The sequence below is a fragment of the Curcuma longa genome, chromosome 1, assembly GCF_044706935.1.
Source record: "Curcuma longa cultivar G26 ecotype Majalengka, Jawa Barat chromosome 1, ITB_CL_G26_1.1, whole genome shotgun sequence".
Classification (NCBI taxonomy): Eukaryota; Viridiplantae; Streptophyta; class Magnoliopsida; order Zingiberales; family Zingiberaceae; genus Curcuma; species Curcuma longa.
The window spans coordinates 18,529,596-18,552,100 of record NC_133861.1 but is presented as its reverse complement, the minus strand read 5'-3'; the positions used below and the strand labels follow the sequence as shown (position 1 = coordinate 18,552,100).

General features: G+C 39.9%; 6 protein-coding genes across 6 annotated transcripts; 2 read left to right on the top strand and 4 right to left on the bottom strand.

Annotated features, from left to right (window-relative positions):
* The first annotated feature begins 480 nt into the window (after nt 1-480).
* LOC141834034 (endochitinase-like) lies at nt 481-1,506 on the top strand. The gene is made up of 3 exons (XM_074721495.1): nt 481-751; nt 836-989; nt 1,077-1,506. Exons 1-3 carry the CDS (start codon nt 481-483, stop codon nt 1,447-1,449), a joined length of 798 nt encoding a protein of 265 aa, XP_074577596.1. The 3' UTR covers nt 1,450-1,506.
* A 584-nt stretch (nt 1,507-2,090) lies between these two features.
* Nucleotides 2,091-3,893, bottom strand: LOC141834006 (uncharacterized). The gene is made up of 2 exons (XM_074721475.1): nt 3,298-3,893; nt 2,091-3,048 (listed from the first exon to the last, which is right to left on the bottom strand). The coding sequence occupies exons 1-2, from the start codon at nt 3,823-3,825 to the stop codon at nt 2,257-2,259; spliced, it is 1,320 nt and encodes a 439-aa protein (XP_074577576.1). The 5' UTR covers nt 3,826-3,893; the 3' UTR covers nt 2,091-2,256.
* Nucleotides 3,894-7,950: 4,057 nt separating this feature from the next.
* On the top strand, nt 7,951-9,502 carry LOC141834017 (protein ELC-like). The gene is given in 2 exon segments (XM_074721482.1): nt 7,951-8,780; nt 8,783-9,502. Coding segments are annotated over 2 exon segments (1,230 nt in total). The 5' UTR covers nt 7,951-7,990; the 3' UTR covers nt 9,223-9,502.
* Nucleotides 9,503-9,911: 409 nt separating this feature from the next.
* On the bottom strand, nt 9,912-11,795 carry LOC141834042 (putative serine/threonine-protein kinase PBL21). Its single transcript, XM_074721502.1, has 3 exons — nt 11,656-11,795; nt 10,781-11,172; nt 9,912-10,388 (listed from the first exon to the last, which is right to left on the bottom strand). The coding sequence occupies exons 1-3, from the start codon at nt 11,774-11,776 to the stop codon at nt 10,149-10,151; spliced, it is 753 nt and encodes a 250-aa protein (XP_074577603.1). The 5' UTR covers nt 11,777-11,795; the 3' UTR covers nt 9,912-10,148.
* Nucleotides 11,796-13,429: 1,634 nt separating this feature from the next.
* On the bottom strand, nt 13,430-13,906 carry LOC141825349 (uncharacterized). Its single transcript, XM_074712736.1, has one exon. It carries the CDS (start codon nt 13,904-13,906, stop codon nt 13,430-13,432), a length of 477 nt encoding a protein of 158 aa, XP_074568837.1.
* A 2,380-nt stretch (nt 13,907-16,286) lies between these two features.
* On the bottom strand, nt 16,287-18,102 carry LOC141843638 (protein WRKY1-like). Its single transcript, XM_074731693.1, has 3 exons — nt 17,339-18,102; nt 17,130-17,255; nt 16,287-16,431 (listed from the first exon to the last, which is right to left on the bottom strand). Exons 1-3 carry the CDS (start codon nt 18,100-18,102, stop codon nt 16,287-16,289), a joined length of 1,035 nt encoding a protein of 344 aa, XP_074587794.1.
* Nucleotides 18,103-22,505: the final 4,403 nt, after the last annotated feature.

The window sequence follows — 22,505 nt, the reverse complement described above, 5'->3', positions numbered from 1 at the left end:
CATAAATTTGACTTATGTACCAATTCATGTTATCCTCTAATCAATTCACTATTTAATTAATTGGTTATTAATAAATTAATTTCCAACAAGTTCTTCTTCCGTTGACGTAATCGCCATCAAAGTCTTCGTATGTATCTCGTCTATCTGTCAGTCAATTGACCAGGACATGCTCCTAATCTGTTTGTTTTCTCGTCATTCCTGGAGCAGCCCACATGATCAGTGGCGAAGAGCCACCACACGAAATCCGTGGACTGTTGGTTTTTCTTCCACTAGAAGTAGTAGATTGTCTGTTTCTTCCACAGTTTCGCCGTTTTGTTTCGATTGAACAAAATCTACCAGTCCAATTTAGATCGTAAAACACAAGTTAGTTGATGTGAACTCAGAAGAAGGTTCAAAGCGAGTACTGAGCATGAGTGTTCCTCCTTGGCTCTATTTAAGCACCACCTCCATCCCTCCTCGTTTCATAATCCAATTAACCCCATGGCGACCAGGTTCTTAGCGATCGTCTTCGGCCTCGCCGCACTGCTGCTCGGCGCCTCCAGCGGCATGGCGGCCATCATCAGCTCCTCCCTGTTCGAGCAGATGCTGAATCATCGCAACGACGCCGCCTGCCCAGGCAGAGGGTTCTACACCTACGACGCCTTCATGACCGCCGCCAACTCCTTCCCCGGATTCGGAACGACCGGCGACGCAAACACCCAGAAGCGGGAGGTCGCTGCCTTCCTGGCTCAGACTTCTCACGAGACGACTGGTTCGTAGTACAATTCCAAACACATCTCATTATTATTTCTTTAAATAAGTAAATATATATATATAATTAATTCTTAATTTCTAGGTGGCTGGCCCACCGCACCGGACGGCCCATATGCATGGGGCTACTGCTTCGTCAGAGAACAAAACCCTCCTTCCGATTACTGCTCCACAAACGCGCAATGGCCGTGCGTCGCCGGACAGAGTTACTACGGCCGCGGCCCGATCCAACTCTCCCAGTAATTATTCCGTCTCTATTTTTAAAATAATTTTAAAAGCATTTCTAATATAAACGGATAAAGCTAATTAATTTCTCATTCGTGCAGCAATTACAATTACGGCCCAGCTGGGAGAGCCATCGGTTCGAACCTCCTGAGTAACCCGGACTTGGTCGCTACGGACCGAGTCATCTCCTTCAAAACGGCCATTTGGTTCTGGATGACCCCGCAGGGAAACAAGCCCTCGTCCCATGACGTGATAACCGGACGATGGACACCCTCCGCTGCCGATCGAGCGGCTGGAAGACTTCCAGGGTACGGCGTCATCACCAACATCATCAATGGAGGGATCGAGTGCGGAAAAGGTTCGAACGATCAGGTCGCAGACCGGATTGGATTCTATAAGAGATACTGTGACTTGCTGGGGTTGAGCTACGGCGATAATTTGGACTGCTACAACCAAAGACCGTTTAACGCTTAGGTTAATAAGAAATGGTGATATATTATAATGAATAAATCGGCTGCTTCTTTTTCTTTTCTTCTGCAGAAAAAAAGCTTGGCAAAGCTACGCTTTCTAATAAAGATTAATAAAGTTTGGCAAAGCTACGCTTTCTAAAAATTAACGAGTTGGGGATTGCAATCTTGAAACAAACATAATATTCACAACAACAACAATTACTAAATTTTATCTTTACAAATTGAGGAGAGAGAGGGAAATAATATTTTGTTTGATAATTTTTCAAGAACTTTTCATGTAGTTCTGAATTCGATCACTCAAACTATTAAAATTTCATTGGCATTATAATTTAGTTTTCATTCTATTATTATACCCTAAATTCAAATTCAGTGTTAATTTATTATAAAATTATTTCAGATTTATTTTTATCATTTATTTTAGTTTTCATTCCTAAATTCAAATTCGGTGTTAATCAATTATTTCAGAGAGAGAGAGAGAAGGGATTCATATTGAAATCCCGACACGGCAACGCCCCTGTCTGCCCTTCTGCCAACTTTTCCATAATTCGAACGCAGTCAGGTAATCAGGCAATTGATTTCCTTTCACTTTAAGAAACTGGCCACCAAACAAGCCCTACCTATCTAAAAAGATCAAAGCTCCTCCTCTATCATTGCATCAACACATATTCTTTTTATTTTTTTTTAAACAATAAAAACTTAGCATATGTACAAAATCCATCCTAAATGCAATAAGATCGAAAAAGAATACAAAGTATATCTGAATACGTCTTTCCCCAATCTTTTGTTTGAATTCTTCTTCAAAAAAGGTCTTCTATAACGTGGAGTTCGTCTTGCCTAATAGGCCCAATTTGCACACCTCAATCGCCGGTGGCGCCTCCCACCTCGCCGTCCTCTTTCTCATAGTCTCTAAGTTCACTACGCACGCGCCCACGTCCATGTCTGCGACCCTCCTCCTCTCCGCCGCCATCTCCGGCCCGGCAACCCTGTCGTAGATTCTCTCCCATCCGTCTGCCCACCCGCCGCTGCCGTCGCATACCTCCAGGCTGCCGTTGCGCCACTCCGTCCAGCTCCACCCCTGATCGAGCCCCGCCACCACCTCCTCTGCGCACTGACCGACGCACGTTGCCTCGCACGGCCTGCACTTCGCCCCGCTCAGCGGTCCCGCGCTGCCCATCGACGCCACTAGCACGCCGTACTGCCGCGGCGGGTACTCGTACTGCCGCTCGGTCACCACGCAGAACGGCATGCGTACCTCCTCCCACGTCACGTTCTCAACCGCCAGCTGCGCCTGGAACGCCGACTCCGAGTTGAGCCGCCGGTAGCCGGCGGCGTAGAGGCGTGGGATGAGGGAGAGGCGGGAGAGAGCGACCTCGGAGGCGGCGCGGTCGCCGACGCCGAGGCGGTCGTTGAGGCCGCCGTACCGGGAGCCAGTCGGAACCACGTAAGTCCCGCGCTTGAAGGCGGTGGCGGCGTCGAGTGCGGCGGACCAGTAACCGTCGACGCGGGTGCGCACGATCCAATCGTAGGTGAAATTGCCTTGCGTTTCACGCAGCTTGATCATCCTCAGGCAGCCTTCCACCAGATTAAAGTACTGCAACAATCCCTGCCACAATAATCCGAAAATAAATTAATGAGAACTGGAATAATTAAAACATAATTAATCTTGGCTCATTCCCTACTTGATCAATAGATTCTGCTAAATTATTTTTAAATTTATGATTAACTAAATCAACAACCCGGATCCCGAATCAAATTATTTGATTTTAATTATTATTAATTTTCATTAACTTTATTAGGTCGAGAACTCAATCAAAAAAGACTTCTTAACAGAGTTAACGGGGGAATGAATTACCTGAATGCCGTTGGGCGAACCGCCGGCGGTGAGAACCCTCTCTTGCTCCTCAGTCGCCGGAACATTCTGCGGCCGGAAAATGCGGACAGCGGCGATCCTGGGCGCGGCCTTGAGCAGCGACAGTTTGTGCGCGTTCCCGTCGAGCGGGCTGTGGAGGAATAGCTCCGCGTCGGGGAACTCCTCGAGCACGTGCCTCAAGACCGAGGGGCCCGTGATCTCGAACCGCCGGGCGCCGCCCACGAGGCAGATCGCAATCCGACTCCCCACGATCGCTGGCGGCGCCTTACCTGATCGGTTGCCACCACCGGATCCGACTCCGCCTAGGTAACCGATAGGATTAGGCAACACGAGGGAGAACGCCGGGGGGCTTCCGGTGTAGGCGACGAGGACCACTAGGAGGAGGAGAGCGGCGACGATGAAGGTCTGGACCGGTCGCCGATCCAACCATTTGAAGGAGGCGGCGGCGGCAGCAACCGCGGGTTGAGGGCTGAGGTGTGCGTCGCCGGCGCCGTTCTTCATGGCGTTCATATCGCGTCCTCTTCCACCATGGAATTGCAGGAGTCCAGAGAGAAAAGCAGAGAACGTTTCGGGGCGAGGTAAACATGAGCCGGAGATTAATGCGTTGCGATAACAAGGGTATAGATAACTGATGTTGTTTGTTAAATGTCCAATATGCCCTCCTACACATGACGAGCCGCCTTCTAATTGTAGGACTTTACGGGAAAAAATGAGTGGGGTCCGCAAACTGAAATACGACGTGGCCCGCGTTTGGTCAAATGATAATTCGGGTACGGAAACGACTGAGGGATACTTTGTGCGACCAGGCGCTTGGGTTGGCGATCGAAATCGAAGAGTCGCGTTCGCGGTGAATCACTCAGTTTAAGGGATGCCGTGTCTCCTTGAAAGACTATAAAAAGTTAAAAACCTATAATTAGATTAGTAAGGTGAAAGATATTCATATGGAAATATGAAATTGAATTCAATTTTTTATTCGCGATTCTAATTTGGTATGAATTGAAAATAAGAAAAAAAAGAAGGTATTTAATGATAAATTATAGATTATAATAATATATTTATTATCAAGATTCATTGAATAATTTGATATTGATGGAATTTACAATAAAAAATTTTAATTTGATATTTTATATTTACAGTACAAAATTTGTTTCCAAAATTATAATTTAATAAAACAATAATTTAATTTGATATTGATCCATTGATTTAATCGTGGGGTTGAACGAAGGGACACCCTGTTTTTTTTCTCTATAAAAAATAATATAAAAAATTCAGAAGGAGGCAAGACGTCAAAAGATGGTAATCGACAGGTCATCTTGGTTAATTAAAATATTAAATTTCATATTTTTAAAAAGGAATATAGGTAGGTTTCACTTGAGAGAATCTCATAAATATATGCAAATTAAATTTATTTCTTCAAATAATATTTACTATTGCATAGCGGCACCTTCCATTAGATTGGTGTTCCAGTAAAATCAAAATTTAATCGAATTTAATCATTTCCAATTGATTTTAATTTATAGATTAAAAAAAACTTACCAAAAGTTAATATATTTAAAAATTAATTTCAATTAAAATTTCTGTCGAGAATCATAACAAAGTTCTTTAATCTCTAGGACTATATGATCACTAACAACCGAGGATACAATTAGGAACGCGAAATACTTGCTCACAATTTCCTGATGATGAAAATTTAATGATCGTTGTTGGAGCATTGTATATGTGTAGATGTGACTAATAAAGGACTTTGAATAAATTTAATGCAGCCAACTTATATATGTATAAGTGCCCAGCTGCTTCAAGATCACTCAATCAGGAACAAGATGGCAAAACTTTTGTTTGAAGGAACAGCAATCTCTCGTCCTTAATTAACACATTTCGTACTACTTGGCATCGATATGATTTATTTGCATGTGGCTCATCCGAGTAGAGTTGTGATCAATTACAACTTATCGATTTAATTTTTCACAGATGATCGTAGGATCGATCATATGAGATCGTTGGGATGACGAATTTTTTTTACTGAAGTTATATATATATATATATATATATAAGTTATATATATATATATAAATTTGTCACGTGTCAAGATAAAATTTTAAAGTCGATTCCGATAAAATTAAGAAATTTTAAGATCATTTCATCTTGAAAAATAAAAAAATATTTTTAAAAATATGAATAATTAGAGTATATATATCGAAACAGTATTTCGCATCTCAAAATATTTATTAAATGGATATTAATATTTTAAAAATTAATTTTATAAAAAAGTTATTCATACGCATCAACACTAGGCATCAACACAAGTATGTATATATATCAACCTCAATTTCTCTAAGCCTTTAAATTCTTTTCTTATGTAAAATCTTAAACTTAAACGTCGGAGTAGTTCATCGAAATCCATCTGGTGTAATTTTAATTATCTTTTTGAGTACATTTCAAATTTTTTTCATCTCTCTATATGACTATTTACATCGAAAAAACATATACATTAATAGTTTATTGATCGATGATTTCCACTATATATTAATCAATATATATATATAGTTGCATGGAGTAGCCATTAAACAGAACTGACGTTGAATGTTCAGTGACTGCTTCATTGGTCCAAATTATCACACAAATGGACCGAAGATAGGTATGGATGGACCTAGAAATTAAAGTAGGAGGGTACTTAATTGAACTTACTTTTTATTTGTTGAACTTAGGGCAAAGGATAGAAGGCTAGATAAAATAAAAGTTGGAATTTTTTATTATGGGTTAGGAAATTATTATGATGATTTGTTGTTTTTAATCTTTGGCTGCATATGAGAAATACAATAAATTAAAAAGATGAAAAATACAGTAAAAATTATTGCTAATTTATTTGAATTAATTAAGAAAAAATAAATACAAAATAATTATAAGAATGATAGGAAAAGAGAACGAATAATTTATCTTATGTTTTAATAGTTTCGATATAAAAAAAAGGTAAAACAAGGATTTTTCTGGTTGGAAAGGTAGAAGGATTCAGATCTAGGATTGTTATTGATTAGTTAAAAAACAATAAAAAGAAGAAAAGAAGGGGTTGGAAAAGAAAGAAAGAAGTAGTGGGGAGAAAGATAATAGAAAAATATTCAAGTTATAATTATAAAAAAATAAAAAGAGAGAATATAATTTTTTTAAAAAAATTTAAACTCATTTTAAATGGATTAATCAATTAATTTTAATTAAATTTGATTTAAGTATAATTTAACTAAATCAAATCAAAATCAATGTATATTTTGATAAACATTTTAGTAGAAGGTGAAATTTATCATTCTAACGGTCTTACATGGTTGACCTCACGATATCTATGAGGAAATAAATCAAAAAGTTGTAATTGACAACGATAAAGGAAAAATTATCTTAATTTCATCGAGATTCGATCCTTATCCACTTCAACAAATCTGTCTCATCATAATCAACTTAACTATATCCCAAAAATCGATTTCAATAAACATATTCTTTATATTCATATCTATTTTATTCAGATCACAATTCAATTTTAATTTAGTATTTTAATTCACTTATATGATTCAATCGTTTATTTATTTATTTTATTAAAAAATAATATTTAATCAAATTTATATAGATGACAATAATAAAAAAAAATTAGGATGGTTTATAGACCAACATAGCCCTAACCTGCATCTCGTCCTTGGTATCCCCAACTAGTGATAAATCCCCTGAACTAGAGATCAAATGCGTAAAGTTATCGGCTTTTCAATTTGACGGTACAAACCGTAATCCTAACTTTCATTGTGTATAAATTATTTTCTATGATTTTAATAATATATTAAGTATAATAATAAGTCAGGTCATAAATATGGCTTAAAGAATTACAAATATTTTAATTAATATTAAGTTATTATTTTCTATAACTAAATTTAATCCTATTATGTATATTAAAATAATTGGATTAATGATAACTAATATTTTATATTTTATAAAACCTGTTTTATGTCCATTTAAAATTTATAAATAATTAAGCATATTTTATATCATATAACCCTCAAAACAAGACTATCATATTACTTCTCTCGCCTCCTCTCTTCGACTCTTCGAGCTTTCATTTTTCCTGTGTCGTGATCAACTGTAGTTTCTCGATTTATCTCTTTACAAATGATCATGGGGCCTTCATTTGCATTTACATTGCACTGAACTAATTGTACCATCAACAATGCCATTGAGTTGTGTATTGTCTTTTTCTTTTGCAAGTCTGTGTTATATTGTCTTTGAAATATAGTTGAGTTGATGACTACGGAGTAGAGTTGTTGAAATAGACAAGAATCGAATTTCGACGAAGTCAAAATAATGTCTTCCTTCGTCATGATTAACTGTAGTTTCTCAATTTATTTCTTCACAGATGATATAGAATAGTTGGATGACAAATTTCATCTTTTGTTGAAGTTGAGTTGCGCCGTACTACCACATCATTAATAATTTTAACAGCTAGGGGCTGAATTTAGTTATTTTAAAACATCTTTGGGTATTTTTCACAATTGTTAAACTTGGAGCATTTTAGGGCAAAAATAAATTTTCCCAAAAGAACTTCTAATTTAAGGAAATTATAGAATACCTTCCTTCTCCATCTACTTGATCGTTTGATCTGAGAACCAGGAGAAAAGAGATCGGCGATCCGATCTTGCCTTCTCCGATGGGTGGCCCGGCGGCACTCGGCCCTCAGTACGTGCAGCAGTTCCTCAGCACCGCCCTATCGCAGCGCGGTCCGGCGGCGCTCCCCTACGCCGAGGACGCCAAGTGGCTGATCCGCCAGCATCTGGTGGTGCTCACCGGGGCTTTCGCTTCCCTACGCCCCCGCGCAGCAAACTTCACCCACGACGATGGGCGTTCTTCCCACCTCCTCCAGGCCGAGGGCACCATCCCCATCGTCTACTGCGGCACCACCTACAACCTCCCCGCCTCCGTCTGGCTCCTCGAACAGTACCCTCGCCGTCCCCCAGCCGTCTTCCTCACCCCCACCCGCGACATGCTCGTCAAGCCCGGACACCCCCTTGTCGATCCCTCCGGTCTCGTCCGTGCCGCCGCTGTTCCGTACCTCGCCGCATGGGTCTACCCGTCTTCCAACCTAGTCGACCTTGTTCGCTCCCTCTCACATCTCTTCGGTCTCGATCCTCCTCTCTACTCACGCCCCGCCGCCGCCCTCCCTCAGAATCCACCTCATCCTTCCACACAAGATCCTATTCCCTCCGCATCTCTATCATCATCATCATCGAATTCTTCGCCGGCTCGGATCTACTCCTCTCTGTCCTCCCCCTACGGTAATCGCTTCCCTCCCTCGCCGCAGATTCAGATGCCGTCGCGTCCGACTGAGGACCCCAAGGAGGTCTTCCGGCGGAACTCCATCCCTAAGATCATGGAGAATGTACACAGGGACGCAGCCAGCCTGCGTCAGTCCCAGGAATCTGAGATGGAGCCTCTCCTCTCTCCCAGGCGGAGCTACGGAACAGAAGGGAAGCACTCTCGCGCGGTATCCGCGAGATGGTCGGGGAGAAGGAGGGTCTGGAGCAGCAGCTGCAGCTTGTGCTAATGAACACCGACGTTCTCGAAGGATGGGCGGGGAAGACCGAGGCCAGCAGAAGACAAGTGGATGCGTTGGATGTCGACAATGTGTTTGAACCGACGGATGCTCTATCAAGACAGATACTGGAGTGCACGGCCGCGGACTTGGCGGTGGAGGACACGATCTACTCACTGGACAAGGCGGTGCAGGAGGGGGCAATCGCCTTCGAAACATATTTGAAAAGTGCGAGGACATTGTGCAGGGAGCAGTTCTTCCACAGGGCAACCTTGGCCAAGGCCCGTGCTGTCCAGGTGCAGGCTCAGGTCACAAGAACGGCAGCAAGAGTTCCACTCCATGCTTCCTAGGGGCTAGGACGGAGGTTAGTAGTGATCTCGTATCATAAAATTTACTATCTTTCCTTCTACTTTCTATTTTCTGTTCAGATATTCGCTACATAATACATAACTGTTCTCGCTGAATAACTCATCCTACCCACAACTGTCTGTTTCTTCATCCATCCGAAGACTCCAAATTCTTGTCTTGGAAATCAGGAAATTTGTTATTCCTCGTTGCATGTTACACACGAACTGGAAATGAGATTGTTTGAGAAGAAGGCTTTGATTGTATTTATCAGATCTGGCATAATTTCGAGAGCTTCATCTTGTTTTACACAAGTTTTCTCACTGAATGACACTTTTGATTCATTGGCAAGTTCCATCTTGTAAAAAAACGAAGTGTTGTTTGGTGTTCGGTGACGAACAGAACATTTTGACAATGGATGAGGAGTCTAATTGATTAATAGACAAAGCAATCTATGGTAACCTATTGTCGGACCACATTTTATCATAAACTTTTGATTTAGCTAAGAAAATATAGGTTGTTTATGGCCGCAATTCGAAGTTCAACTTAATTTGGGTATAATAATCTGATAACATAGAAGATAGTAACACATTTGCATCGTATAGCAATGGTAATATGCATGTAATTGCTTTCTAAAACACTGCCCAATATTTGATTGTTGAACTTCTCGCTTGATGACTGTGAGTTACTTAGTTCCAATGTCACAAACATTTAATGCAAGGTTTGGCAAGGTCATATTTCATGCCAAATACTGCTTATAAGATAAAATGAGACACGTTGATAGTCATTAAGTTAACTCGAATGACAAATTAAGGTGTTGATGTAATACATAACCTTAGGAGGTAGTTTTGGTGAATGCTCAAGCATTAGCAGTATGAAACAAACTTCCCAAACTCAATCTATGCACACCTTTTGCCATCAGAGCTTACTCTCAGCTTTTGAGTTTATGATTGTTGGATTTTCGGTTGATGTCGGGAACATAGGGCTGAGAGGCGACATGTTCAAGGGCGACTGATACCTCTTGCATCGAAGGTCGAATGTGGGGCTGATCGTGTAGGCACATGGAAGTGATTACGGCGAGCTGGTAGAAGGGTCGGAGAGGGTAGTGCCCGTGGAGCAAGGGATCTGCCAATTGGATGAACTTCCTCTTGTCTTTGATGAAAGGGCGTGACTGTCAAAGCAAAACATCATAAACTCATAAATCCACAATAACATGAGATTATGCATCAAACGATATGTTCATTATCAAGTTTCCAATGTCTCTAACATCAAACTATAACGAGATGAAAACAATATGAAAAGTCCTTACAATACAACTAAGTTTTAAATGAAAATCTAGGTGATCTTAAGGAAAAGATGTGCAGGAACAAAAGATTAGGAATTTCTTCAAATAATTGGGTAGAAATGTAATTAGATAAGCATGAATAGCCAATAACATTAGGATCATACATAATTTTCTCGACCATTTATAGTCTAGTAAGAAATCACTTTTGTTCCAGGAAGAAAATATGGAAACTATTTAGTTAATTTGTCGAAAAAAGAGAAGTAAAAGAAAAAACATACCCATTGAATCAAATTCTGTTCCCCTGATCTCTTAGTGCAGTCAAAAGCCATCCTTCCCGTCATCAGCTCCAATAGAACCACACCGAAGCTATAAACATCAGACTTAACTGTTAATTTGCCACTCATCGCATAATCTGGTGCGCAATAACCGAACGTGCCCATGACCCTTGTTGAGACGTGAGTATTGTCTCCCACAGGCCCAAGTTTTGCTAGTCCAAAGTCAGAGAGCTTGGGGTTGAATTCATTGTCCAAAAGTATGTTTGCTGATTTCAGGTCGCGGTAAATGACAGGAGGGTTAACCACATTGTGCAAATATGTAAGCCCTTTTGCTGCACCTACAGCAATTTTTACTCTGGTATTCCAACCAAGAGGTTCTTTATTAGGTGGCAAATCTGAAAGGGGAAAAGAAAGTTCATGAGGCAGCAACAGTATGATTTTAAACAATCCATATCAGTGTCTTGTTTATGCAGATGATTACTTTGTATTATGATTTGATCTTTCAACATAGCAAAGGCAAAGAAGTCTGTGCCGAAACTCGCATCAGTTTCATAGATAAGCAAGAACCGGTTGAGTTCATAGAAATTGCTTGCAACTTTCTGATAGCTCAAAATAGCCAATGAGGCACATACAGATAGTTGTCTTAGAAAAGCCATTATCTTCAACATAGTTGAAATTGTTGACATAAAATTTAAGATGGTTGGATTGTGAGAAGGAACTCTTTGCGTAAATAGTTTTTATGTGCAAAGAAACAGGCATTCCTTCACAAAACGACGGTAAAGGGATTGCATGCCGATCCATCCGATGGTCATACAATAGCAAAACATCCGTCGAGAATTAATGATTCAACGGCAGAAGCACAGAGAGAGGAAGCGTACCGAATAAGTGTTGTTCCAAGCTCCCCTGTGGCATGTACTCGTAAACCAATAGCTTCTCATCTCCTTCTGCGCAGTACCCAATCAAGCTGACGAGATTGGGATGGTGCAGCATCGTCAACATCAAGCACTCCACGAGGAACTCATGGCTACCCTGCGTCCCATCCTTGTTGAGCTGCTTAATTGCAACAACCTATTATTCAAATTTCGAAAGCTAGATCAATGCCATTACAAAATCTGAGCTTTTCAAATAAAAAGGAGAGAAAATGGAAGCTTCATTGCTTGCCTGGCCAGATTCTAACGTCCCTTTGAATACGCTTCCGAAACCCCCTTCTCCTATCAAATTAGCCATCTTGAAGTTCCAGGTGGCGGCCGTGAGCTGCTGGAGGGTAAACCTTTTAGCCGAGTTCGTCGCCGCATCTGGAGAAATTGCCGCCGCTCCCTCCAATTCTGAGCTCAAACAACCGAAAACTTAGTCACGCGAAACCCTAACCAAGAAACGATCTTGTGCCTGCACAAGCAAGCATCAACCACCGGAAGACAAACCTTCGGAATCGGACGAGGGATGCTCGATGGGCCGTTCCCGAGCCTCCCGAAGATGACGCGAGCTGACGCACGAAAAGCACTTCATGGCTCCGGCTGCAGCACCGCTTTTCAAGGACTGAGAGGAAGCGACATCAGCCAACCCCTCCTGTCCTGCGCCTCCTCGGAATGGGGCGAATCCTTTGAAGGATGGGAAACGGGGAGATGAGTGGCGGCTCTAGGAGCAGAAGGGTGGTGGCCGCCGGCCGGGGAACTCGGAAGATAAAATGATCGAGGAGGAAGGGGAAGATGGTAAGAGAAGGCCATGAGAAGGCGCGACTTCTTCGGGGCAAAAAGAATGGACCAAGGCAGAGGGGAAAGTCGGTGTTCTTCCTTCCCACTATTCTATTCTCGGAACCCTATTTAAACGACTTTAACAAAGGACGTACTAATTCGGTAATTATCGAACTGCACGCTATAATTTTAAATTTATTATAAAACATAACCCATTTCTAAAATATTTCCACAATTATTTAAACGCAAATAAAATTTTAAAAAAATATTTTAATATTTTTTCAGTGATAAATTGAAAATCAGTATTTTGACCTAAAGCAAAATTTACAAATAATTATATAAATGGATTCCAATCTTTTGGAACAAATTTTTTTAATTATCATAAATTTGTTATTCATACAACTATGATGAATTTACTTATCATTCTGATTATTCAAAAAGATCATCAATTTTTTAATTTTAAAAGTAATTACTATTATAAATGAAGTTAAGAATCATCGATACTGTCAATAAACACAATGGTAATAGCTACAGATAAAATTGAATCTTTTTTCATTACAGTGTACTGCTACTGAATTATATTTGATGCCATAGTATTTGTAATATAATCAGTAATAACTAAGTATTTGCAATATAAATCAGTAACAACTGAGTTCTCAATTGCAGAGATCATATATATCATTTCTATAAAGCTTAATAACTTTTGGCATATGTACAGAAGGTTTAAATATGGGAATATCAAATCTTCACAAAGATTTACACAATGGCATCAATACAGTAGTCTTCTTTCTCATCTTTATCCTCTTTCTCAAAGGATGAAGATGATGAGAAAGAAGAATAGAGAACCAGCGTATCCAGCGTCCGTAGAAATGCACCATGAATATATGCACATAAAGGGAGAATGCAGAGCCTTGTACTATATAGATTGTTTTTATATATAATAAATTTTATATGTACACAATTACATGTATAGTTTTTCAATCTTTTCCTGCGGTTTATCCTCCTCGTCGATCGTATCCAACGCCGGTCTCCTCGATCGGCACGTCCTCAAACCCCGCGACCACATCCCGTACACCTCCGATTCCGGCGCATCGAGCGGCGCCGCTTGCACGGGCGCGGCGGCGTCCGGCGACGCCAGCGCTGCCACGTCGGCCGACGTGATGATCGCGTTCGCCCTCCGCATGGGGAGCATGACGTAGACCTCGCCGGCCTCCAGGTTCTTATCTGCCGGCAGGGGCACGAGGCGCCGGCCGACGCCGAGGGAGCGCGCGCGGACGAGAAAGTGGCCGGGCGCGTCGAGCATGATCTCGGCCACGGTGGCCGGCCCGTCGATGTGGCGGGCTTCGGCGCCGCCGGGAAAGATGATCTGAATGGAGCTCGCGCCGGAGCCGATGGCGCCGGCGGCGAGGGTGCAGGAGCAGGAGACGCAGTTGCCCATGGAAATGGAAATGGAAACGGAATTGGAATTGGCGATTGGAGTGACGACGACGGATTTGGCATTAGCTGTCTCAGTGTTAATTCAGGGAGGAGAGCAGGAAGGAATTAAAAGGCGGTATTAATTTGAGAATTGAGGATTATTCTGGTGAGTTGGAATGTGAGTTGTCTTTATTGTTATGGAACAGGGCAAACCAAAATTGAACAATAAAAATAATAATAAAAACAAACATAACGATCATAGTATTTAGTTATTAAAAAATAAAAATATTAATTAATCATCAGTTTTTCTCATTTCTTTATCAAGATTTCTTTCCTTGAAGAAGAAAATGATTAGGAAAGATACATGACCAACAATTTTCTTGGCGTGCTTTAATTTGGTTTCTTTCAAACTTGGCAGGAATTGAAACATTGCAAGATTGGTAGGGCGGATGAACTGATCTAATCACATGCTGTTTTAAAATATTCAAAACAACATTTGGATTAACTGAACAATCTTTATTCCACTGTCAAACTGACGACCACCTACCTTCTCAGGCATGTTCTGACATGGCAATCCTAATTCAAGACATTCAGTGTTTAGACAATATGAGAAAGTCTGCTAAAGTAGGTTTGATCCACGTATTAGAGTTCAGAAAACTGGATTTGCGAAGAAGAACTTGGTAAAGAGACTCTTTCTGACCGTCCCTATGCATCAGGTAGCAACAGTAGCCTCTGAACCCTGATTGTGGTACTTCCCAGTAGCATCTGTGTCATTTGTCTCAATTTAAGTTAATCATTGTTAAAGTGGATAATAAGCAATCAGATGCTCGAAAGATAAGTTCAAGTTAGCTTGCATTTTGGAGCAATTGCAAGGTAACAAATTTTTAGAGGTGCAGAGAATTTGTCATCACTCAATCTTTTAAGAAAACAAGGGCCTAAGGTTAGATGGATCATCCTACTTTGGGTAACAATTCAAAATATTTTATGGATATCTTTAAACATTTGTCTTCGTCCACTATCCGGTATGCAGATTTCTTCCACAATCTTTTGGCAACTGAGTTCCACATTATGAACAGAGAGAAATTTATGTCAAAAATTGATATGTGATGGGATTCCAATCTTTGATATAATTTATCAAGGAACTACTTCAGAAGCAAAATTTTAAAGTCAATCTTTGCTGAGTTCGAGTAAATAAGAGTTTGTTTCAATGATGGAGATAATAATGTGGAAGGCATAATGAAAATTGTTTCAAGTCTTATCAATTTACCTTGGCAGGGCACCTGATGATCACATTGTGGAGGTACTCTTATTTTCAAGCTATCCATGCAATTTATGATAAAGTTTATGTACTGATCAAGATGAGGATGAATATATGGATAACCAAATAGATTGTGGAAGGACTTCATTTATGTAGTGGCTTTTATCTAAAGCGTACTTTCTGTCTACATGTTTGTGGTATAATTATCTGAATAACACGCTCAATGTCATTGTTGGCATGAAAAATGCATTCTAAAAGTTCATCTTTGCTAAATCATTTCATTTCACTCTTTCTTTAGAAAGGCAAACCATGAAGATAAGAATTGAAGCCTACTTATTGCATCAATGTTTCTAGATGAAACACTAGGAATGTAACAACAAAGCTCGAGTCCTTACCCTGTGGCGCTGTCTGCAAATAGCTAAGCAGCAAGTACATCAGCCATATTCAAGAATTCATTACCTTCACAGCACGTACAGCTTCACATGTTGCTATCAATATCTTCAATGCAGGCAAACTCTGGCAGCTGCATCAGATGTTTGTTCCTATACTCTCCATGAAGCTTTTCCAGCTGGAGCTTGTCATCTTGCATGAATCCATCTACGGCATACCAGAGACTGCACTGACTGCTCAGCTTGCATGGTTATCACTTACTGCTCGATCAATCATCTTATGAAAATAACCCAAAATATTTGCTATTTGTTAAGGCAAGCACAAGCAGGAATGAAGAAGACTTTGATAAACTCATTCAGGTATCCGTAAAAAAAGAACTTTCTTCCATTTCATTTAGCCAGAAACACAAGTGTTTTTGACATTTTTAGCTCTTTACTATCAGCTTCTCTTCTACAATGTCCACTCTTTCCCCCGACTAAACTAGTTCATATTAGAGCAAATAAAAAGGTTACAAGATTACCCCCATAGTCAATAATTTTTCTTGCTACCAACTGAAAACATTCCTTTGTGCCCCTCCTAATGCGCAATCCTTGACTATCTCATGGAATTCTAAACCTAGAAGCTAAACCATCTAATAAGTATACCATGTTTTGTTTTTCTTGAATAGAAGGAATATTTACACGATAAGCTGCTCATGGCTTCTAGTGAATGAAAATGACGTTTCAACTAGGGCTGATGGTACTTTGATCCACATCTATGTGTGAGCAGATTGAGTCAATAACTTGGCATGGTTATGCTCTCCTTCATATGTCACAATGAGCATTGTTGGATCTTCAACACACCTCTCTACATGCTTTCTCGCCGGACATCCTCGCACACTGCTGCATTTGTAGTATCCTCTGCACAGTTTTGGCAGATGAACATATTGGATCGTTTCATTGAAAAATAATTACCAGCAAATGAAATAGCATTCAATGTTAAGTCAAGCAGAATATGCTACAGCATTTGAGAGCATAGACTACCATTTATTTGAAGAGATTACTCTGAACTATGGCATGTTCCACGATGCTTTTATGAAGATGATTTTTTATTGCTAAAATGCATTACAGACCAATGTTTTATATCACAATATTTAGCATGCTCTTCATTCATGATTTTTGGTATTTGAAGGTCAGATTAAGCAATAATGCACTTCAATTTACACGAGAACCAATAGTCTCATCTGCTAGTTATTGTTTTAATTGAAGAACCAAGAAAGGCTGTGAATGTTTATAAGAAAAGCTACCTAACGTTACTACCACCAATCCCTTACAGTTTACAGAATTGGCAAATGACAGTTGAAGTTCTAAGAAGACCAACTAACTAGACTAATAAGGCCGTATAGTTTCTTTACATGAAGAATAAGAAAATTGCAAGTATTGCATGCGCACTTCTAAACTTGATCAATGATGACTTGACTTCATCTGAGACAATATTAGTATGACAACAAAGTAGAGAACACTGTGTTGGACTTGAACTATAAACATCTATTGTATAAAGTTACTAAATTCTGAGTTTTGAAAAGCCAGGAAAACTAGAAGTTTTTGCTATTTGATACCTAGGATGTGGAGATCCCTTGATTGGTTTTTGCCCATACTTCCTCCAAGAGTAGTCATCAGAAGGGATATCTGCAACCTTGTTGCTTATAGCTGGAACCTTAATGGATCTCCTCACTCTCAATTTCCTGTACAAGAACAAGAAAGGGTTGATTTCATCTACTTCTTGCAGGAAAAAAAAAAAATGAAATCATGTCAGAGAAGTGGCAACCTCTTCTTTGAACAGTGGCACCTGCCTGCTTTTACACATTTGCCACTCCCTTCATCACCTCCACCAGTGCACCTCCTCCTGTTGGGTAGGTGCCAGTTTATCGGATTGACTGACTCTGATCCACCAATCAAGTTAAGGCCCATGCTTCCCATGCTTCCATCCATGCTCAAGGATGACAAGAAGGACCTCGAAGACGACACAGTCCCGGTGCAACTCGAGTTATTGCTCCTCCCATACATGCCATTGTGGAGCTTGAGCTGTTGCTTAAGCTGAAACAATTGGCTATTGTGGTGCTGATGGAGGAACTGAAGATGGGCAGGCATATGGTTGCTGAGAGCAACTTGAACACTGCTCTTGGAAGCAGTCTCCATTTCTACTCCAGGGTTATCAAGAAGCATTCTTGAGGGGGTTGGTGAAGCAAGTTTGGAAGAGGAGCTCAGGCCAATGGCTGGCTTTTGTGGTAGGTCTCTTGGAAGGAGTTGGAGCAATAGTGGAGAAAGGTCAGCTCTAGGTACTACTGTGCGATCTAAGAAAATGCTATGATTAATTTGGAGCTGTTGAGGATTCTTGGGCCTCCTAAATTTTGCATGACCCACACCATGACTGAGCACGGAAACAACCTTCTTAAAGCTAGAAACAGCCTCCCTCGTCTCCGCCATTAGATTTTTGCAAGCTAAGGGATGATCTTGGCTCTCAGTCAGTAAGCTCAACAGTCTGTGGCAATTCTCCACGGCTGCCCGTGTAGCTTCTTCCACCCCCTCCATCTCAACAAAACAACTTCTCCAACTCTCTCAACGATCAGTCTCCTGTGACTCAACTTGGAGCAGCCGTGATTAATGGGGCATATAAAAATGGCACATTCGACAAGATTTAGCAATCTTTCTCTACCTTCAAGTGTGAACATTTGAATCACCGAAAGCAGACTGATTGAAAAAATACAAGAGGGAAGATTGAACGGTCGTCATCCGAACAGGCTAGGATGGGTAAAAAAGACACACGGCATCCAAGGGCCTCAAACCAGGTTAAAGCAAAAGAAAAACCAAACGCCAAAACCAGTTGGAAGGAAAGAGGTAAGCAAGCACAGGGTATCCAAGATCCAATTTTGACCACACCGATCAGATAAAGCTACTGTCTTTTGCATTGAAACAAGCTTTAGACAATAAAGTTAAGATTCCAAAGCAGAAATACGTATGAAATAGTTCGTCGCGGACCAACGAAAGAAAGCAAAAAACGCCGAGAAAATAAACCCTTGGCTGGATTGAAACCCTAGAAAGCGTTTGCAGATGTTCTTGGTTAGTCCTCCATCATCAGTGAAGGAATGAAGTTCTAAGCATCGGCCATGGCGCAGATTGGCGCACTTATTTATCGAACCATGGAGGCTCGCGAAGCCGTACTCTGGCTACTTCACTGTTCGAAAGGGAGATCGCTACCGTTGAGAAATCATCGGACGGTGCAAAGGCAGACCCTATTCGCCTTGCATTTTGTGGCTTTAAGCGGTTCAAATTCTGCGTCAGTCGTCGGTTGTCGCGTTGCAATTTTAACATCTTGCATTTTTGAGTTTGGGATTCCCTCCAAGAACTGTAGAAATCAGCATGATCTGACGGTCGCTAGTCTCCAAACGGACGCTCAAGATTCAATAGAGGGGTCGATTCTGAACGAGGGAAAACTGGGAGAGATCCTGGTCATTTCAGTTGCGGCAGCAAATGTTTTGGCGACACGCCGACATTTCAGGTTGACCCTGACAGATTGTTGGGAGGGTGGGACCCAGCTCTGCCTCACTGTGATGGAGTTAAATATCCTTTTTTTTCCCTATAAAATAATAGTTTAAATAAATTTTGACACGATTTACAAACTATATATTTTAAATAAATTTACAGTCAGAGAGCTTCAAATATTTAATTCCCTTTCAAATGTAATGGTTTAGCGGAAACCTATAACGTAATCTTTCACTTTGCTGCAAACACTATCAAACTTTTACTTTACAACGTTTTATCGTGCACGGATCTCCACAATATTTACAAAAAATGACAGTCTTTAGCCAAAGAAAAAACAGGCACAAGAGAAGAGAAGAAGGAAAAAATCAAAACGAGAAAAGTGAAAATCCAAGTCTTATCTTCCTTCCACGCTCCGCGTGCGAAGTGGAGACAGATTGAAACAGGAAAGAGCCAACAACAAAGGGAAGCCTAGCCACATAGGAATATGGATAGATATATAGGCGAGGAAGTCCCTACGAGATTATTATTGTAGATTGAGGAGGACTTCGGACCTAAAGTCTTCAGACAACAACACTCCAAACACTTAGAAACAGCTAGAAGCTAATCTACAACTACAGCTATAGTTTTGGACAGAAATTTATTATTTATTTTGTTAATTCTTTTAAGAACACCTGGCCTTTTTCTACGGATGAAGTTTTGAGACAATAACATCTCTCTTATATATAATTCTAAATAAGTGAATTTGTAGCATCTCAATCTCTCTCAGTGTTTATAGAAAGAAGAAGAAGAAGAAGAAGAAGACAGAAACTAATGGGACATGATGTCGACCCGAAAGGGGGGTGTGTGTGATTCCTTAGGGAGGCAAGAGGAATAATGCCAAATATCGAAAACGCAGCTCGCTCGTCTTTCCATGTACAGATTTCTTGCTTGGCCACAGTTTCCAGACTTACAGAAAAGCATAACAAAGATTGGCCACAGAGGAAATGGAAGAAACTCAATGCTGCAGACTTTTCTTCTTTCGTGTTTCGGCTTGATAACCTTTACTAAGAAACCTATGCCTCGATAAATATCAAATGTTAGACTAGCTCGTAGATTTATAATATAAATTTATGATAAATACAATGGATTTTTTAATCTTCTAGCAATTTATAAAATTGATCGAGGAATATACACAGAATTGTAAATTGAGAAGGTTACTAAAATAATTTTTTTTTTTAACTAATAAATATATCTTGTTATTGTAAAAGGAAATATAAATTTAATTTTTTAACAGGGTGGTAATTTAATGTTGAGATCATGTAAAATTAAACTAGAACACAAAAGGATGACATTGGTGAACGTAGAGCAATGAGTTTTTGACGAACAATTTTTTTTTTTTAACTGACTATTTTTTGGGTTTTTTCATCAAAATTTTTGGTCGGTTTTCAATCTTCATACTTAATTAGGAAACAAATATAAGTGGTGCCTCGTTCATCAGTGTTAATTTATCAATTTTTGGAAGGTCAGATTTGACTTGTCAAAATGATTCCTGATTGGACTAGACATTAAAATCGAGACTAAAAAGTAACTCAAAATAAAATTTTAAAAATCAAATCAAATCCACACATTGATAAAGAAAACAGACTTCCAACGTTATTTCACAACTTTATAATAAAATAACAAAATAGAAATTAGATTAAACACCCAACATTCCATCTCGATCGAGTCGCTTCGATCAGAAATTAGAAATTAGATAAGAACTCAAATTTTGATTTCATTCAAAATATGACTTAACTAAGTTATCACATTATCAGACTAAGCTCACTAATTTTCTTGATCGATCTTCAAAATGAGTCTTTAAATTGATGCTTGAGTGACAATTCATTGAAACTAAAAAAATAATAATGCAATTTTATGTTATCAAAATCAGGTTGGAGAACAAGCAAATATAAATAATGCACAAGAAAAATAAGAGACTATATGTTTAGCATAGAGTGCACAACTACAATCAAAATTATGATCAAACACCAGACAAAGCTGGCACGCAAGTCAATTTAATTAGAATTGCAGTTTTATTTATTTGGAATTAAGCAGTAGGACATATATATATATATATATATATGTAATCGTTAACATATAACGAGAGGGAATATGCAACAAGTATATGAATCATTCTCAGTGTATATCTACGTATATAGGACAACCCATGTCGTCTTCTATCTTCATCATTCGGATTCCTTATTTGCTTTGGTGATTCTGCAGAAACACGGAAGGAGAAGGCATGGGCTCAGGTTTCTGGACACTAGCGGCCGCCGGAGCGGCGTGTGATGAAGAAGCTACTTCTAGGGTGGTTGAATTAATGTCAAAAGTCATCATTGGTGTCGGAATATTCCCTGAATGTCCCGTGAATCCGGCCGGCGGTATACCCTGCCACAACTGAGCACTCACTAATTAAATATTAGATTAATTTTCAATGCTTAATTTTAATTAACTTAGATATTAATTATATTAATTAGTGAGAATTTTCACTTAAGATCCATCCATGCATTGCATGGTAGCTTAATAATGTTATTACCACCATTTCTTCAGCTAGTTCTGAATGCCGATCTCGATAAATACCGGGCGATGTGGGGAAGAGTGGCAATTCCTTTGCTGCAGGGATCTCCTTGTGAGAGCAGGTCATGGCTGCAAACGTATAATACATATTATGGTGATCGAATCAATAATCACATATATATATCTTAAAATTTTCTTTAATTTTCAGACTGAAACAATTAATACAAACTCAAACTCCTACCACTGTCCAGGCGTTCAAGGAAATTCAAGTCGATGATCTTAATGTGCTCGTTCTCAGGGATCAGCTGATCAGAAGCATTCAGGCATAGTTTCCACTCCTCTTCATCACGGATCAGGTCACGAATCAGTGACGGCCGTCCCAAATTAATATCAGAATTATAAGTAATCAATTCTGAAAAATAATGGAGTGAACAGACTCGCTTGCAACAAAATATTCTTATCACATTATTATCATTATATATCGTGCTCCAGAGGCCATGCATATATATGAACTTAAAATTGGAGGTGCAAATGAAAGACTAAGCAAAATATACAGGAAGAAAATAAAAGAATTAGGTGAAGAAATGGTAATGCAAGAAGAAGGAAGAGACTTACCCTTGAACTCATCAACTCGATTGACTTCGCCCATTGTCTCTTAATTCGATCGAACACAAAGAACACCAGGCATGGATGTGCATGTATATATATTTACAAGCACAGACGACGACAGAAGAAGAAGAATAAGAAGAAGAAAGTAATGGGACATGATGTCGACTCGAGAATGGGTGTGATTTCATGGAAAGGAAAGAGGAATAATGCCAAAAACTTATGCTGCCCCCTCGTCTTCTATGAACAGAGTTCTCACCTGGCCATCTCACCAGACTTCAAGTACTGGAGCACGACAAAAGATTAGCAGA

Excerpts from the sequence above, each read along its gene's own strand:
- LOC141843638 (XM_074731693.1), bottom strand. The coding sequence starts at position 18,102 with ATGGAGGGGGTGGAAGAAGCTACACGGGCAGCCGTGGAGAATTGCCAC. Across the intron at positions 17,256-17,338 it reads TGCCACTGTTCAAAGAAGAG|GAAATTGAGAGTGAGGAGAT; the intron begins GTTGCCACTTCT and ends GTTCTTGTACAG. Across the intron at positions 16,432-17,129 it reads AAGGGATCTCCACATCCTAG|AGGATACTACAAATGCAGCA; the intron begins GTATCAAATAGC and ends AAAACTGTGCAG.
- LOC141834042 (XM_074721502.1), bottom strand. The coding sequence starts at position 11,776 with ATGTTGACGATGCTGCACCATCCCAATCTCGTCAGCTTGATTGGGTAC. Across the intron at positions 11,173-11,655 it reads CTTGGAACAACACTTATTCG|ATTTGCCACCTAATAAAGAA; the intron begins GTACGCTTCCTC and ends TTCCCCTTTCAG. Across the intron at positions 10,389-10,780 it reads AACAGAATTTGATTCAATGG|TCACGCCCTTTCATCAAAGA; the intron begins GTATGTTTTTTC and ends TTGCTTTGACAG.
- LOC141834006 (XM_074721475.1), bottom strand. The coding sequence starts at position 3,825 with ATGAACGCCATGAAGAACGGCGCCGGCGACGCACACCTCAGCCCTCAA. Across the intron at positions 3,049-3,297 it reads GTTCGCCCAACGGCATTCAG|GGATTGTTGCAGTACTTTAA; the intron begins GTAATTCATTCC and ends TTATTGTGGCAG.
- LOC141834034 (XM_074721495.1), top strand. The coding sequence starts at position 481 with ATGGCGACCAGGTTCTTAGCGATCGTCTTCGGCCTCGCCGCACTGCTG. Across the intron at positions 752-835 it reads GACTTCTCACGAGACGACTG|GTGGCTGGCCCACCGCACCG; the intron begins GTTCGTAGTACA and ends CTTAATTTCTAG. Across the intron at positions 990-1,076 it reads GGCCCGATCCAACTCTCCCA|CAATTACAATTACGGCCCAG; the intron begins GTAATTATTCCG and ends TCATTCGTGCAG.
- LOC141825349 (XM_074712736.1), bottom strand. The coding sequence starts at position 13,906 with ATGGGCAACTGCGTCTCCTGCTCCTGCACCCTCGCCGCCGGCGCCATC.